The following is a 16,570-nucleotide window of genomic DNA, read 5'->3' on the forward strand; positions in this document are numbered from 1 at the left end:
AACTGTGTTTTGACGAATAACTGTTGATTTGTTTGTCGTATTTAAGTGATTCCTATGTCTCGTGATATCTTAGGAGATCCCGTGTCTGACGCATGTTAACGCATGATACCAGACAAATTGATGAGGCCGCCATTTTGAATGAATGAATTAAACTTTTTTCCCTACTCCTACACAATGTATCCAATATTCACCAGATTTGGCACAGATTATCTTCAGACCACAATCACCTTGACATGTCAAAATAGGACTGAATTACAGCTTTTTATACTTGGGTCAAATCTGACAACGCTTCCCACACGAGAAACTGCTTACTTTCTTTTATACAGTAACTGAACACAGCATTTCCCTGCAGTGAGAAGGTGCAAGTGCAAGGTCATAGGTTCGAACCCAGCCACAGTCATCAAGCATGTCATGATACTGGTTTATCTGTTTAGTGAAGCCAGGTATGCCACAGTAGCTGTCTAACAGTATAATGGTAATGATAATGTTCCATTCTCAGGGGATCTATACTCAAGAAGAGTCAGATTTATTGTGCTTTGTCGATATAGTGATGCTACATCTAGCCAGTGCATCGGATTTCTTGCATCATAACTTCTGAACAGATTTGTCATAAATCACAAGATTGGTCTCCTCTGATTCTAAGTGGCATACTAAGTCGAAATATATCACACTGTCCCGTGTCTGCCATTTTGGGCGTCGGCCATTTGGAATTTTCATTAAAACAAACTCCTCGTTCGCCGTTGCTCCTATTTTCATGGACATGTAATCAAATCATTTTCAGACCACAATCACCTTGACATGTCAAAATAGGACTGAATTACAGCTTTTTATACTTGGGTCAAATCTGACAACGCTTCCCACACGAGAAACTGCTTACTTTCTTTTATACAGTAACTGAACACAGCATTTCCCTGCAGTGAGAATAGCTCACTGGGATAAGACGGGTTCATCTGAAGTGTAAGGTCATAGGTTCGAACCCAGCCACAGTCATCAAGCATGTCATGATACTGGTTTATCTGTTTAGTGAAGCCAGGTATGCCACAGTAGCTGTCTAACAGTATAATGGTAATGATCATGTTTCATTCTCAGGGGATCTATACTCAAGAAGAGTCCGATTTATTGTGCTTTGTAGATATGTGTCCTCTAAACTCTAGGGGGTCGATCCCGTGGCTGACACATGTTAACTTGTGATACCAGCCGAATTGATGCCGCCATTTTGAATGAATTAATAAAACGTTTTTGTTCACTCCTCCTACAAAATGTATCAAATATTCACCAAATTTGGGACAGATTATCTTCAGACCACAATCACCTTGACATGTCAAAATAGGACTGAATTACAGCTGTAGCTGTAATTCAGCAGCAGAGCCGCCAAACAGAAAGTTGTGTCGTATCTCAGCAAATCTTTGATGGATTCACACCAAACTTGCTGCATGTACTTGGAACACTCTTCTGAGGATGTCGAAAGTTTCTTCAGGGTCATCTGACCTGCTTGGCCACCCCATTGCTGCTTGCAGCTATATTTCTATATGGTTTTGTTCGGCTTGACATAGCGTCTTATTATCTGGATCGGAGGTAAGCACTAGGCAGCGAAGGTCGGAGCTTCAGCTCCTTCAGGCGACACGCCCCCCCAGTCTCAAGCAGAGAAGACTGCTGATTTTTTCACGATTTCAAAGCCTAATTTAACATACTTGTCGGTGTTATTTTTTCATTCGAATTTGGATGGGTAGTTAATAACACATTATTCTGTGGTGTGGCGAACTTAAAACTCGTTTTCAGGTCCACTTTACAGGATCTTTAAAGTAAACTTTCCATTCAGAATCTTATTGGCATCCATTTCGGAGTCTCGCAATCGCCATCCACTCAAAGCGCAAGTTAGTCGAATACTCTTTGGCTGTCTCGCAAGCCCAAACAAGTGTGTGCGGCGTGCCTGTTGTTTTGTTTCCGGTCTAGCTAGATCCGGTGTGGTGTTGTAGTTTTTCTAACGTTACTAGTTGTTGCTAGTAAAAAACTACAAAATGTGGTAGGCCAAAAAGAACGTTAATCTCGCGATAAAAAATGTTACGCCATTAAAATGGGTTTGCGTTAACGCCGTTAATAAAGCGTTTAACTGACAGCACTAATATTCTTATTATATTATTAGTAGGTTGTGCATTGCATTGGTAACAGAACTATTCTACATGTAAAGTCAATTTCCGCTTAGATATGTTCTCTTAAACAATTTATATTACGTTAGAGTAATTACCTGGCAATATGAATTAACGTTTGCTCAAGACAAAAAGGTAAGCCAAAAGAATGCTAGCTAGCTAGTAACATTGGCTACAAATCACTGGGTCTAAGAGCTAGCTAACAATGTAGGTTTTTTTTTTACAGCTGAGGTTAACAAGCAACATATAGCTTAGCATATATCTAAAGTTTATCTATGGTTAGCAAGCAATTTACGTTTTCGATCACCATGTTTGGGGCATCAGAGAGAGGCTGAAGTGGAAGGAGAGAGGGTACAGCTGCAGCTGTAAGATGTAGCCATTGAGCAAAACCCATAGCTTTCTGGACTACATTTTTGAACCGGTCTTGGGGGAAATGAACGCTACATATGCGGGAGTTTTTGTGAAAAACTGCACCACGGCTCATACAAAACGCAGTCCACTGTTTCTTCAAGTTCACCGCAGGTGGAAAATAAAATCATGATATGTCTTGTTCATACGTGGAGTTGCACCCAGAGACAGCACAAGTAATCATGATGGGGAAAAGAGCGGGAGATCGATAGATTGATACTAAAATAGAATTAGATAGAGAGGTAGGTAAAGATAACGTTGGAGATATGGGTAGTTGACAAATAAGCAATAAAAAATGCTTCTTTGTAAATCAAATTTTTGGGGGACAAAAATCATGTATTTATGTAGTGTGAAATCTGCTATTTGAGAAGATATAAGGGGTCACTAACGTTGTCCATTTTTCACTGTTTTTTGGAATATTTTCACTGAACTTCACCATAACTGTGTCCTTTGGTGTGACAAAAAAGAAATAAGAAAAAAAGTATTAAATAATATACAAATAGCATGATAGAGATTTGTCTTCATTGTTACAGTCTTGTTTTCATATAGTAGTATTTATTTAATGCAAAATTATGATTAACTCAATTTCAACCCCAAAACTTGTTTAACCTGATGGACTTTAACAAGAAATGCAAGTCAAACTTTTCTGTCATCCTTACAAAACTGTTTAAAATGATGCAAATTTAAGATGAGTTGAACTGTAGCTCACCTAATGCAAAATTCATTACACTCATACATTGTCACGTCATTGGACATAATTTCTAGTTATTGCATTAAAGAGGAAATGAAAGTTATTATTAAAATATATACTTTAGGTGTGTCAATAATAATAATAATAAGTTGTATTTATATTACACTCTATATTTAAGCAATCTCCGAGTGCTACAAAGCATATAGTAATACAAATTTAAAAGAATCAAACTTTAATAATTAAAATAAAAAAAGATCAAGGACACATTTTTAAAAAAATAGCCACGCTCCTTGGCTACTCTCCTGCAGAGATAGACAAGATTGTCCAGCAATGGCGTGCCATTCATCTTAGTAAATGGAAAGAAACGAAAAACACAGTGGGCTTCTGGAGTGAGATTTAGAAGTGCAGGGATGCAGCTGATATTAACCCATTTCAGGAACTAGCCAGGAACTTGGAGCCAGGAGCTTTTTTTGTTCCTCATGACAAATGAGGCATGTCACCAAGTTTCAGAATAATTGGAGCAATGGGGTGGAAATGCCATCAGTTTGAAAATCGGAATTTTGGACGTTGCCTGTGGCGCCCCCTATGGTCCGATGTGGCCCATATTTGGTGTGGCGGTACCCACTTGCATGTAGTATCAATGTGCCAAATTAAAAAAATTATGACCAATAACATGTTGAGTTATTGTGGCGCAAGGAGAAGATTAATAATAATAAAACTAACAAAAACAATAGGTTTTCTCCTGCCGGAGGAACCTTAACTAACAAAAACAATAGGTTTCCTCCTGCCGGAGGAACCCTAAATATCGCTGCAAGCAGCGATGCGGGTTCCTCCGCAAAATGGAAAAATAAAAATGTACATTGTAGAAGATCAAGAGTTGGACAACAAGAGAGCAAAATGACTTCATGTTGACCAACGACAACAGGCTGAGTGGAGATTCAAACTCAAGAGCATGAGGTTGCAAGTCAGCCTCTGCTACACATCAACTGTTGAGAGTTTATGAATAGCCATATTGTACTTTTCCTATAAAAATGGGACAACGGATTGACTGGGTTGCTGCTGTAAAGAATAGCTTACTCATAGTTTTTAAAAAGGTTGTTTGGGGTGCCATAACTTGTCATGGAAGGGAATTTCAAATCATGCCTAGCATCAGTGGCGATGTGTCCTGGCTTAGGTTACTGAAATTAATTTGCACAACAGGAAAGGGATCCACCTGAACAATCAATATACTTCATTAGAGCTAACTCGGTTGTGAATCTGACACTACCATGCCAGACTACAAGTAGCTAGCTACTGTGGTGAACCTGGCTTGTTTTGCAGTGGTTTACACAGTCTCGCTAAACAGATGATCGGAGTGTTGTGATGGGCTCTAGTAAACACGCATTGCTATGTTTTACAACCGGAGGATTAATCGGAAGACTAGAAACCGTTTTGTCAGAATAAAAAATAAAAAACTATGCCTCTGACTGGTTTTGAACCTACAACCCTTTCCTTACCAGCACAACATCTCAGACAATTGAGCCATTCCCAGACATGGATTACACAAAGTTCAGTAACTTTTAAATGAAATAAGCCGTTTCTCCAATGGCGAGCATTGTCAGATTTGGTCCAAGTTCAAACAGCTGTAATTCATTCATATTTTCACATATCAAGGTGAAACTTTGCATGGTATTTCAGGGGCGTGTCACCTTAAAGCCTATTAGGTTTGAACCATCCTTCAAAAATACATTTGATTTAGTGACACAAACATATTTAGGCAATGTGGACATTTACTAGCCTGGGTGCCAGCCGAACTTAGCTCCGCCTACAAATAATTTTGGTCGGGAAATTGGGTCTGGGGTCGCTCGGTTGGGGGAAAACTATGTCCGAACAAGAGCTGTTCGGACCAATAAAATTGTCAGGGCGGGCTTTATGTGATGATGGACAGATGATCAACAGTAACGTAATCAACCACGTCACCAAAGAGCGCTTGGGTTGAATTCGTTTTCAACAAACAACATATTACGTTGCTCTGATTGGTTGTAGGTCTATCCAATTGAGCGAAGAGGCATTTTTTTTCCAGGTTCGGTTGAAACACGCCCCATACACACAGCCCAACAGAGCGGTATCAGACTCATATTCTGACTAGAATTATGAGTATGACAACGTCAGGCTAGACATTTACATAAATACACCCCTTTCAGCCATTTTGTATTTGATTCAATTGTCTTAAGTAACGTTTTTTAATACAGCAATTATACATATCTGTACCAAATTTCAAGTCAATTTGTTCTTTTGTTTAAGAGGAGATCAATTTTGAAGGTTTTCCCAAATTATCACTGTACAGGAAAATCCATCACGGCGGACCTTATGGGTCCTTGAGGCTTTTTTGTTCCTCGTGAAAAATGAGGCATGTACATCAAGTTTCATAAGAATTGGAGCAATGTGGTGGAAATGCCATCACTTTGAAAATCTGACTTTTGGAAGTTGCCTGTGGCGCTCCCTATGGTCCGATGTGGCCCATATTTGGTGTGGCGGTACCCACTTGCATGTTTTTTTTTTAGATTAGATTCAACTTTATTGTCATTGCACAGAGTACAGTACTGAGGCAACCAAATGCAGTTTAGCATCTAACCAGAAGTGGAAAAACAGCAAAAAGTGCAGAGCATGGCATGTGTAAAGTGCAATAAGTGAACAAATAGACACAAATAGACAGTAAATACAAACAGAAATTGGGACAAGAATAGCAGCAATGAATAAGAAGTGTAAATAAGTATGCAAAGTGCAGGTGCAAGATGTAGTATCAATGTGCCTACCGGAGGAACCCTAATAATAATAATAAACATATTTATGGTGTTTTTCACTCACTTTTTGTCTCCTACAGAAAACTATTACATAATTTAGTGACTTCTAGGGACTTTTAGGACAGCTAATAGCTACTTTTCTTACTGAGTTGGCAACACTGTGCACCATAAGCTTCACTAGTGGGTGCACTAGGAGGCTGTATCGGAGGCTGTATGATAACTTTGGTGAATTTTGTTTTGTTAATGAACTAATGCGATTAACAAAGGCATTCACAATTAAATTAAACTAAGCGCTTACACACCAGAGTGGGTAGTAAGGAAAATAGGGAAATTATGTTTGGTTATTTAGAAGCAAATTCACTTTTACAACCGATATGGCCAGTTTAGTGCTGACTGCTGGCATAACATTGAATCTCTGGTTTCAAAGGGGTTTCTTTATGGATTAAAGGCTGGCTAGGTAACAGAAGGACAATATAAAGTGGATATACTTTAAGTATAGATCAGTGAATTTTGTTACATAAATTAATGTGTTTACACATTAAACAGTAGACAAATGAAGGCTACATAACCATTTGCATGAATGTAGGCTACCACAGAATTGTCAATTTGACTAGAATAGATGATGTGGAGGTTGAACAAGTACTTCAAAGATGACAGAGAATTTAATTTGTTATCTGATAAATATAGGTACCAAAACCACTGAGAAGTACTGTCATCACCAGCTGCATCACGGGCACTGCACTATCAATTTGTAATTCCAGAAATCTGTGTGTGTCACCAACATCATCGTGGGCACTGTGCCCTATCTATAATTCCAGGAATCTGTGTGTGTGCTCCACCAACGGAATCTGTATAGTGTGTATAGTTTAAGTAATCTGTATTTGTGTGTTTCACTGACAATCTTAATCACTGACTGCATCACGGGCACTGTGCACTAGTTGTAACACTCTGTATTTGGCCTGACATGGCACCTGTACACACCAAGACCTTACAGCACTGAGTTATGACAAACCTGCAGTCGTGAATAATCCAGAATTCAGCAAAAATCTGTGGAGCTGTTTGATGCTGTGTTCTCTGTGTGAAGAGACAGAGACGGGGGCTAATCAAGCTCTGTTGGTCCTGGAGCTGACATGGATGGGTGATGGTGAGTGGCAGTGGGAGGAGAGGGACTAGACTGCAGGCCCTCAGTAAGGACTTGCTTGGTAATGCACGTCACATCGATGATCCTGAGCTGAAGGAGAAGTTGGGAACAGGGTCAAGCTCCTAGCTAGCTCCTCATCCTGTCAGGGTTGCATGTCATCCTGCTAATAGGCGAAGCCTGCCTAGGGCTTGCGTCCAGGAATAGGCCTACTGAGATGACTCTCTTTAAGTTTGTCTCTCTCTAACTGTCTCTTGCTCACTTTCTCTCCCTTATGCACTCATATAAACATTCTCTCTCTTCCTTACTCTCTATCTGTCTGTGTCTGTCAGTCTCTTTCTATTCATATCACATTGACAAACACTTGTTTTTATCAGTTATGTCTCCTCCTAGTGCACACTTGTTCATATTCTCTGTATGGAATCCATTGATGAATGCAATGCCTGCAACCAGAAAGATAAGGCATCTGTTGTACCTATGGAACTCACAAACATTCACAATTACAACAAATGCCATGGATGGAATGGAAATGACAGAGATGCCACAATGTCTTTCCTGGCAACCCCAAAAGTCAATTTGCAAAAGAGAGAAGGGCAGTCACTCCCCGAGAGAAACTCCCTTCCTTGTTCTCCTTTGTCTCATTGGCATCAGTTCTGAGTGCAAATCTTAATACAGATGCATTGTTAAATACTCCTAATTGAACCTAAGGAAATTTAACCCTTGTGCTGCCTTCGGGTCACAATGACCCGAAGGTTTACAACGACCCATCGTTGTGCTGCGACAACTTTACCCAATACAAAAATCAATAAAAAGCATTTTCTTTTAACCTTCACGCTGTGGAGGGGTGTGAGACAGCCCGACGGTTAAAAGAAAATGCTTCACTTTATTTTTTTTACTTGGGGGGAGTCACAATGACCGAAGGGTCACAATGACCCAAAGATAACACAAGGGTTAATGTTACATCCGTCAAGTGTGTGTTGCTGAGCGGAGATTTTGTATTTTATCGTAGTCAACAACTACCACTACACAGGCCCACGGTTGGAAAACAGGAGCTTCACTGTGCCATAATCATATACACGAGACACAAGACGAGACAGCAATTGAATAGAACAAGGGCACAAAAGCAGTCACTTGGTGTGGCCTTGGTGCTCCATCATCAGGGGGACATCAATAGCATCCCAAGCAGGTCCACAAATTAGAGGGCCGAGAGGGTTTCTGCATGGGAGAGGACATCTGGGGGCTCGTATAGCCACCAGAGGATTAGCAGCAGTTCAAAATTTGCCACAGAGGGGATCAGTGTCAGGGGAAGAATAAAGAGCAAGAGGGGGATTAAAGAGCTTCCCGACACTCCATCGACACTTATGAAGGGCTTAACCAAGCTATGGATATCATTAATGAATGGATGGGCTCACTACGGGTTGTCTTTTTTCCTTCTTGATAATCATGTATTCCACAAACACACATTAAAACGCAATGAGGGGCAATGGGCAACGTCTGGCCACAAGGCTGTATTCATGCTGCATTCCTGTTTAAACATATCAACGGTAAACATGTTATTATGTTAAAATCGCAGTCTTTCTCTCTTACTCCAAGAGATGGTGAATTATTCATATCTGGTTGCATGGTGAAAATGCCATGGATCTATTGGATATATTTTGTTCAGTGAACATGTAACAGTGTGAGTGGATCACACCCTGTATTCAGATGGGCATGCTCTGTTGTTGGACGTCCTGCTGTGTCTGCCTGTCTGTCTGCTTTCTGGAAAGTAAGGATATGCATTCTCTCGGGTAAACACTGCTTCCAGGGTGGAACCAAAGACCCACCAGAGAATGTAAATAACCAAGCAGTTCAAAAAGCAGAACAGCTCAGAATCCAAGAAAAAGGTTTTCCTTACAGTATCATTATAAGAATGCCTGGAAGCGAAGGGATTTCCTGGAAACAACGCCTGCCTCTGATAAAGACTTTGTTTAGGAACATGGAGATATCATTCTCAGCACCAAAGAGCTTGAAGTACTGATGTGGACATTATCATTTAAGAAAAGTGGTATTCACTGTTGTTTGGTTTGAGCTGATAAAGTGTACATTTCTACATTTATTTCCAGGCCTACAGTTCTTGTTTATGGATTAAAGTACATGTTCAATGTTAAATGGAAAAATAACCGTGTTGCATTTTATTTGAGGAGTCCCCTAACAATTTCTAATGTTGACCTACGTAATATGTTGCTTAAAAAATCATTTTTAATTTAAATTTTCTTTAAGTTTATTTTATAAAATGTATGAAATTGTTTCTGCACCATCAACAAAGTGTTTAAACCCTCATTTTTGCTTGTCCAATAGTCATAATGTATTGGGTTGACTATAGTTTTATTTTATTTATTACTACCCCATGATGTTGGCTGAATCTTAAGCTGAAAACAAGGGCTTTGAAGAAGTTTGTGTGTGTGTTTCACTCCTGTGTCCAGCCCTGCTGTGTCTTTCCAGTCTGACTCCCTCTATTGTCTCTATTGACCAAGAGGAAGAAGGGAAGAGATGAGGGGGCTTATTTCTTGCAGACCGCTTATAAATAAGATATTGGGAAACTCCCATGTTGCAAGTGTTTACTTGAGACAAAAACTCAAGTAAATATGAAAAGATATTAACCAAAAACTCCAAGTTACATATTACTCATCAAAAGAGAAAGATAAATCACATAAACCAAATATTGTGTTTCTGTTAAAATAGTCATGCTTTCATTCATTTACATATACACTCCACATCTACATTCCAATTTCTCTGAGCATATTGAGATTTTAATCAGACTACTGCACAAGGGTTTCTGTTTGCTGTGGGGTGGGGTGAGTAGGGGGAGATACGTTGGTGTAATTAGTCTCATAATTAAAGGCAATAAACAGTAGCACACAGGGGAGATACATTTTCCATATTTAGTTGTAATCACACAGCTTTGATAAGTGTGTCAATTCTCCCAGAGCTCTAGTGTCTACTGCACCATCTTGGGCATGGAGAAGCTACTTCACATGTATTGTATGAAGGTATGAAACATAACAAATATTAAAATCATGACCAAAAACAACAGCAAAAAAAAAAAAACGAGACATAAAAATAGTTCTGAGTTCTTAGTTCTCTGCCTTATCATTCAAATATTAAGATAAAAATAAGATGGACCATCATTATATATATTTGTGCTGCACTGGAGTGCAACTAGTTGATTTGGTTATTCAAATTATTCAAACGTTGATGTGCAACGGCTCAGAAAATGCAGGCCACAGTGTGAAGTAAATCAGCTGAGTTTGTATTAGTTAGGTCATTATCACTGTCCAGCATCTTACCCCCAGGGCCTCTCAAATGCCCAGAGTTTCCATAGCTTTGATAGGCCCAGCAAGAGTTCTTGTGGCTGCAATACACACCTGTCTGCAATGGAGGCCCAAAATAGATTATTTAATTTCAAAAGTTCACAACCAAACTCTTCTCATTCCCCTTTGGAATGATTTTACAGTTGTGACTGAAGGAACCTGATTTTGTTAAAAGAGGATGTAAAGCCAAGGATATCCTTGTTAATTGACTTTACATGTCACTATGCTGCTGACCCAGATGGCTGTTGTCTGCCTCCCACTCATTAATGGTGTGTGTGTGTCTTATCTTCCCTCTGGGCTGTGACTCAGACCTCTTGTTTACCCAGTGGTAAAACATCCACAAGGTAGCAATCACCAATGCCATGGCACAATTTTTTACATAATTCCCAATACTCTTCTGTTTGGCATTGGTTTGTCAGAACACTTCTTGCCTCCAAGCCAACCGTCAACAGGCCAGTAATTCATGTTTGGGTCACATTAGTCATAAAAGGAGACTTTTCTCTTCAATGCCAAATCTAGAGACAAACTGTTGAGAATCATTGAAAACAGGCTCTAAAATTGACATTACAATGACACTTGCAGTGGAATCATGGAGTAAGACAGAAGGAAATAAAAAAGGGCTCGAAAAGGCATTGATTCACGACTGTGTGAGATCTTGATGTTTGTTTTAATGACAGCTGTGAGAGATTATTAATTCCAAATGAGAGACTGTCAATGGATTATCATGATTGTTGCCAGATGAAGCTGAGTCAGCCCTCTCAAACACCCTTTGAAATAGAGTTTTTGAAGGGCTCATCTGCAATGGAATGAGAATAAATAAAGTGAGAGAAAGTGGGGAGAGAGAGACATTATGCAATTGTCAGACTTCAATATCTCCTCTCTCATGTAACATTTACTAGAAAAGAGAAGCTACTTTTGCAAAATTGAAATAGTTGCACCGGCTCTTTTTTATAGTCAGTATTAAATCACACCCAAAATTAGTCAAATACACTGGCCAGAAGAACCAAATATGAGTCAGTCAAAGGAATCCATTGGTAGTTATTGAATCCATGAGCCAAAAATAATTTAACCCTCGTGCTGCCTTCGGGTCACATGACCCAAAGGTTCATAACGAACCATTGTTGTGTTTACCCAATTTTACCCAATACAAAAACAAATAAAAATAATTTTCTTTTAACCTTCGCAATGTGGGGGGTCTGAGACAGCCCAACGGTTAAAAGAAAATGCTTCACTTTGTTTTTGTATGCGGTAAAGTTGTCGCAATACGACGGTGGGTCACAATGACTGATGGGTCAGAACGACCCGAAGATAACACAAGGGTTAAGTAACAAAACAGAGCTGTTAAATTTGCTGCAACATTCATGGTCACATCAGAGTTCACGTTGAAATCAAACATAACACCACAAATTTCACAGTGCCTTTCCCAGGGTCTATATCCATCTTTCACTTTGATAGCTTGGCTGTGTCCCTCCTGCTCTCTTCCCCTCCTTCTCTCTGTTTGTCTTTCTTTCAATGTCATAATCCTATCTCCAAGAGTCTGAGAAAGTCCAGTTGGGGGAAGAATATTCAGAGTAGTTTCATTACATCCTTTTTATGTATGTGTGACCCAGACCAACCCTGGACATCCGGACTCAGTAGTTCAAACAAGTTATGTTACTCCATAGGGCTTGAGTCAGGAGGGGTACATGACCAGACCATTGTGTGACTAAGAAAACAAGACCATGCTGAGACAAGCAAGGATTGGACTGGAAAGCTGTTCGAAAATACAGAGCACAGTTAACAGAGCTGTGTCCAAATAAAACCTTCACCATTACATTCCACTTGTTGTCTATTCTTTTCTGGCCAGTAGCCAACTACAATAAATGACTTGAACATGCTTAAATTACTGTAAGTTTCTTAGATGACTGTGTAATGAAATATAATTTCCCCATGTTAAATGAGCCCAGATGTTTATAGCTTCATGGTGAAGGAACACAACCCTCTAAGGTGATTAGAGGCATGGCCTCATTTCAAAGGGTATGGGGTATAATATATTGCAGAGAATGTTGTCAAATTAGTATTTAAATTATATTTAAACTTTCAGATAGCAACACTAATCAAAAGCTGGGCTAATCGTCAGTCCCATCTATCTGAACATCTCTTATCTTATGAACACAGTCAGTTCTCCCAGCGTTCATGAAAAAATGTAATTGCTCAGTTAATCTATTGGCATCTTCACTTATATAAGAATATATTGGAAAAAACATATCAGGAGGTAAAAATGTTTTAAATGAGGATGGACAGTCACAGAATGGTTTTTGGTTTTAGGATAATATTAAGCAAACCATCAACCATAACCTAGCGCTTTGAGTGCAAGAAAGGTAGATTACAAATAAAATATATTATCATTGTTAACCCCTTGAAATATTGCAATCCTATACACAAGAGTGATTTCTGGTATAGAAATGCCTGCATGACACAATACTGGAGCTACACATTTCTTTTGTTGAACCACCAAAGATTTTAGCCAAAATGTTTTCCAATGTTTCTGTATTAAAGTCAGAGATGTATCCATCAGTGCATGGTTATACATCTAGAGGGGGGTGGACTGCAGTATTCTCCATTGTAAATGTGGTATGGAATGAGACATATATGAAAAACCCCACAATAACCTTCCAACCTAGGATTTCCCCTAAAGGCAGGAGGAGTTCTGCTATTGTCATCGCTACTGAAATGTAAGGATAAGGACTGAGGCCCTGTTTCAGTAGTTTCATAATAGCATCAGCTAATTATTTGACAATTGGGAGATATACAACTTCATTCATTTGTTTACCATCCATGAAAGATCACTTACTATGCTTAAAGCCTGAATTAATTGGCTACTGGTTCAATAGATCACTAACAAAAAACTAGTTTCAAAGTTATTTGGATGTTAGTCAGGAATTGCATATTCTTAATCTTTCTCTGAAAAGGAACAGATAAAAAAGTTGGTCAGCTGATCACCTCAATCCCCATTTTTAGGTGGAAGTTCAACCCCTCAAACCACATCTCTAACAAAAAAACTTTTAACAATGGTGTGTGTGTATATATATATATATTTATTTATATCCTCATACAAACATAATACCAAAAATAAATCTTCAAAATCCAGTAATCAATTCATTAATTAAAGTTCACAGTCATAGCTATGAAAACTGTATCAACATTGTTCTCAGGAAAGATAGCTTTATCCCTCCAATAATTTATAACTAACTATTGAAGAAATATTGTCTGATATCAATGTACAATAAGGTCTCCTTAACCAAACTGTTCACTAGTGTTCTATTACCCCTGAGTTCCAAATGAGCATTTTCACCTTTTATTAAGATTGGACACTGTAGGCTAAAGACTTTGCCCTATTTGCCAGACCTGGTTTGGTTTAATCATCAGGTCAATAGGTCTACAGTCTTATGGTTTAGTAAAACCTTCAATTAATTATTCTTGATTTCATCCGTCGCATTAAGGTGGTTGGCCAGCTCCAAAATCACCGCATCTTTGCCTATCTGGTCGTTTCTCCTCTTCTCCATAATCAAGTCCTCCAAGCTCTGAAATTCCAGGACATGGATATTTTTTTCAGAAATGTGTAATTTCAACCTATAAGGCTGCTTTCCTATACGAATCTCCCCACCGATTTTGAACTCGCGCTTGCCATACCTGCACCAGGCGGCAAAGCACTCAGAGTTTCTCCAGCATAGCTCTCTGTCTCGCACCCCAACATGCTCCATTGCGTGCTGCACCACCACCTCAGGAGGCAACGCACGGAACTTATAAAGCCCATTTACTATTCTGCCTCTTTTCCCTTGACTTGCGTCTGTCAGAAAGTTATTCTTTATTTCAGCCCGGTGCAAGTGGACTACTTGATAGCCCCCGACGTACACGGCCCAGTGAGGATACTGGCCAGTGGCCAAAAACTCTACCAAGTCGCCGGGTTTGCATTTATTCAATAGGTTTTCCGACGAAAATGTGGTCATATCTGAGAGCTTCAGATTTTTCTCGTACACGCACTCCTCCCTGTAGTATACCAAGCATTCGGGCTCATTCCGGTTGTCATATTGCCTCTCTTCCTGGTTTTGTTGATCACTGTTGGGTCCATCAATATTGTCCTCCTGTTCGTCATCGTCGTTTGAGAATATGTAGGACACTCCGATCCGAGGACAGTCATCTTTGGGCTCGAACCCGTTTGGGTCAGCGGTCGGAACTTCGGCATAACTTAAGTGTGTCAACTTTTCAACCTGGTTCCCCATACCACTAACAGGTGGACGGTAAGAAACAACTATCCACCTGTTCCAGGCGGAAGTGTAGTGGGGTGCGCTCACGCGGTAAACCTTGGCCTGCCCGTATGTAGCCTACAGTAGTAATATCAGCTGGAAATAACTCAAAGGCGAGGAAGGATTTTAATCCATAACCAAATTTAAAACGTCGGAAATGTGTCAGGAGGTCAAAGTGTTAACCTGTGAAGAGAAAAACAAACATTTTAGAAGAGTTTGACAGAATTCCCGTCAAAAATCGTGTTTCTCTAACAGGTGTAGGCTATAGGATACACCTGTGCTCTTTGAGCTCAGCTAAGTGCATTAGCAATAGTCAGACTCACCCGCAGTTCTTGCCCGTAGGCTAACCCTAAATAATATTCCCTACAACGATTATTCCAGTTGCAAATAAAGAGCTGTGTTAAGTTCCTTTGCCGATGTGGTGTCAGGTGGACTCAAACTGTATGTGGACTACAGCCCTTATTGCAAGGAGACTCACTTCCACGGATGTGGTCGTTTAAAGTGACAGTGTCCAATTTATTTCCACCAACAAGTTGAACCAGTGAAACCAATGATGTCCTGTCGTTTTGGTATCCTGTTTAAGACAACCAATGATAAGCCTAACGTAATTTAATTCAAATCATCACCTTTATAAAAACACACTTTATTGTTCTGCTCTTATAGGTCTGCTGCTACTCGAAGTGGGGATCTATGTAAATGTTTAAAACGACCGTTTGAATTCTAACAACAATGGGTATGGTAGTAGCCTATGTCTTATCTCTCCCTTTCATATAGGCTAAAGAAGGTTTTTATCTGATATCACATCACACCAACAGCTCATTCATGTTTTAATGTCAGTTTGACAGGGAAATGTATACTAAATAAATCCATAAATGTCTACTATTCAGGGGCGTTTCTTGCAAATCTGCCACCCGAGGCGAGATCGCAAGAAAAATATGAATGCCAGCTTTAGGGGAAATTCCACTTTGTATTTTACTATTATTTACAACCATCTCTCGATTTGTAAACAAAAATAATCTCACTCATAACAAACAAACAAGAAATGACTTAAAGATCCTGTAAAGTAAATTCCATGTTTTGCTTCTATATATCACTATATACGTGTGAAATGAGTTCCTGAAAGCATGTGCAAAGCGCTAAAACTTTGTCGCACTGAAATGTGGAGTTAGACCGAAGAACAGTTTCTCTTCCGTTTTCAGATCAGGTTTTAATGGGCGGAGCCAAAAAATGCCCTATCTACGTCATTTCGCCCTATCTACGTCAGATCACTGAATGGCTCCTCCTGCTGTACTGTTATTGTAGCCTACATCAGCTGACTAGCTAGCTTCAGGATGTCTCCCACCAACCGCAACTGCATCTTCCCTGGATGCAAGAACTCCAGCTGCGCTGCAACGCCATTTAAGTTCCCTATTGATAATTAAAGGAAAAATAGTTGGATAGATTTTGTGAAGAGCCACGCTGATGGAAAGCTTAGGATAAACTCCAACAGCCGCCTCTGCAGTGGATAAGAGAGTCTGCTAAATGACTAAATGCAGTGACCATTTCATAGCGGATAGTTTTAACATGGACCAGAGACAGACGGGGTTCGCGGACACACGGCTTCTCTTGCAGCTCGGAGCCGTACCGAGCATCGCCCTCCCGGCCGTTCCTCCTCCGGTCGCACCTGGACAATCCACCGCTGCCAGCAGTTCATCACTCTGTTCTGTGTGCTTGTTATAATTATACTAGATAACGTTTCCAGAGGTATCTCTGCTATGAGTTAGTGCA

The 16,570-nt window shown here is 39.8% G+C and overlaps 1 protein-coding gene across 1 annotated transcript; it reads right to left on the reverse strand.

Annotated features, from left to right (window-relative positions):
* Positions 1-13,582: 13,582 nt before the first annotated feature.
* On the reverse strand, positions 13,583-15,281 carry lratd2b (LRAT domain containing 2b). Its single transcript, XM_062464676.1, has 2 exons — positions 15,127-15,281; positions 13,583-14,986 (listed from the first exon to the last, which is right to left on the reverse strand). Exon 2 carries the CDS (start codon positions 14,777-14,779, stop codon positions 13,967-13,969), a length of 813 nt encoding a protein of 270 aa, XP_062320660.1. The 5' UTR covers positions 14,780-14,986; positions 15,127-15,281; the 3' UTR covers positions 13,583-13,966.
* Between the last annotated feature and the right edge of the window lie 1,289 nt (positions 15,282-16,570).

Source organism: Osmerus eperlanus, chromosome 7 (genome assembly GCF_963692335.1).
Source record: "Osmerus eperlanus chromosome 7, fOsmEpe2.1, whole genome shotgun sequence".
NCBI classification, from domain to species: domain Eukaryota; kingdom Metazoa; phylum Chordata; class Actinopteri; order Osmeriformes; family Osmeridae; genus Osmerus; species Osmerus eperlanus.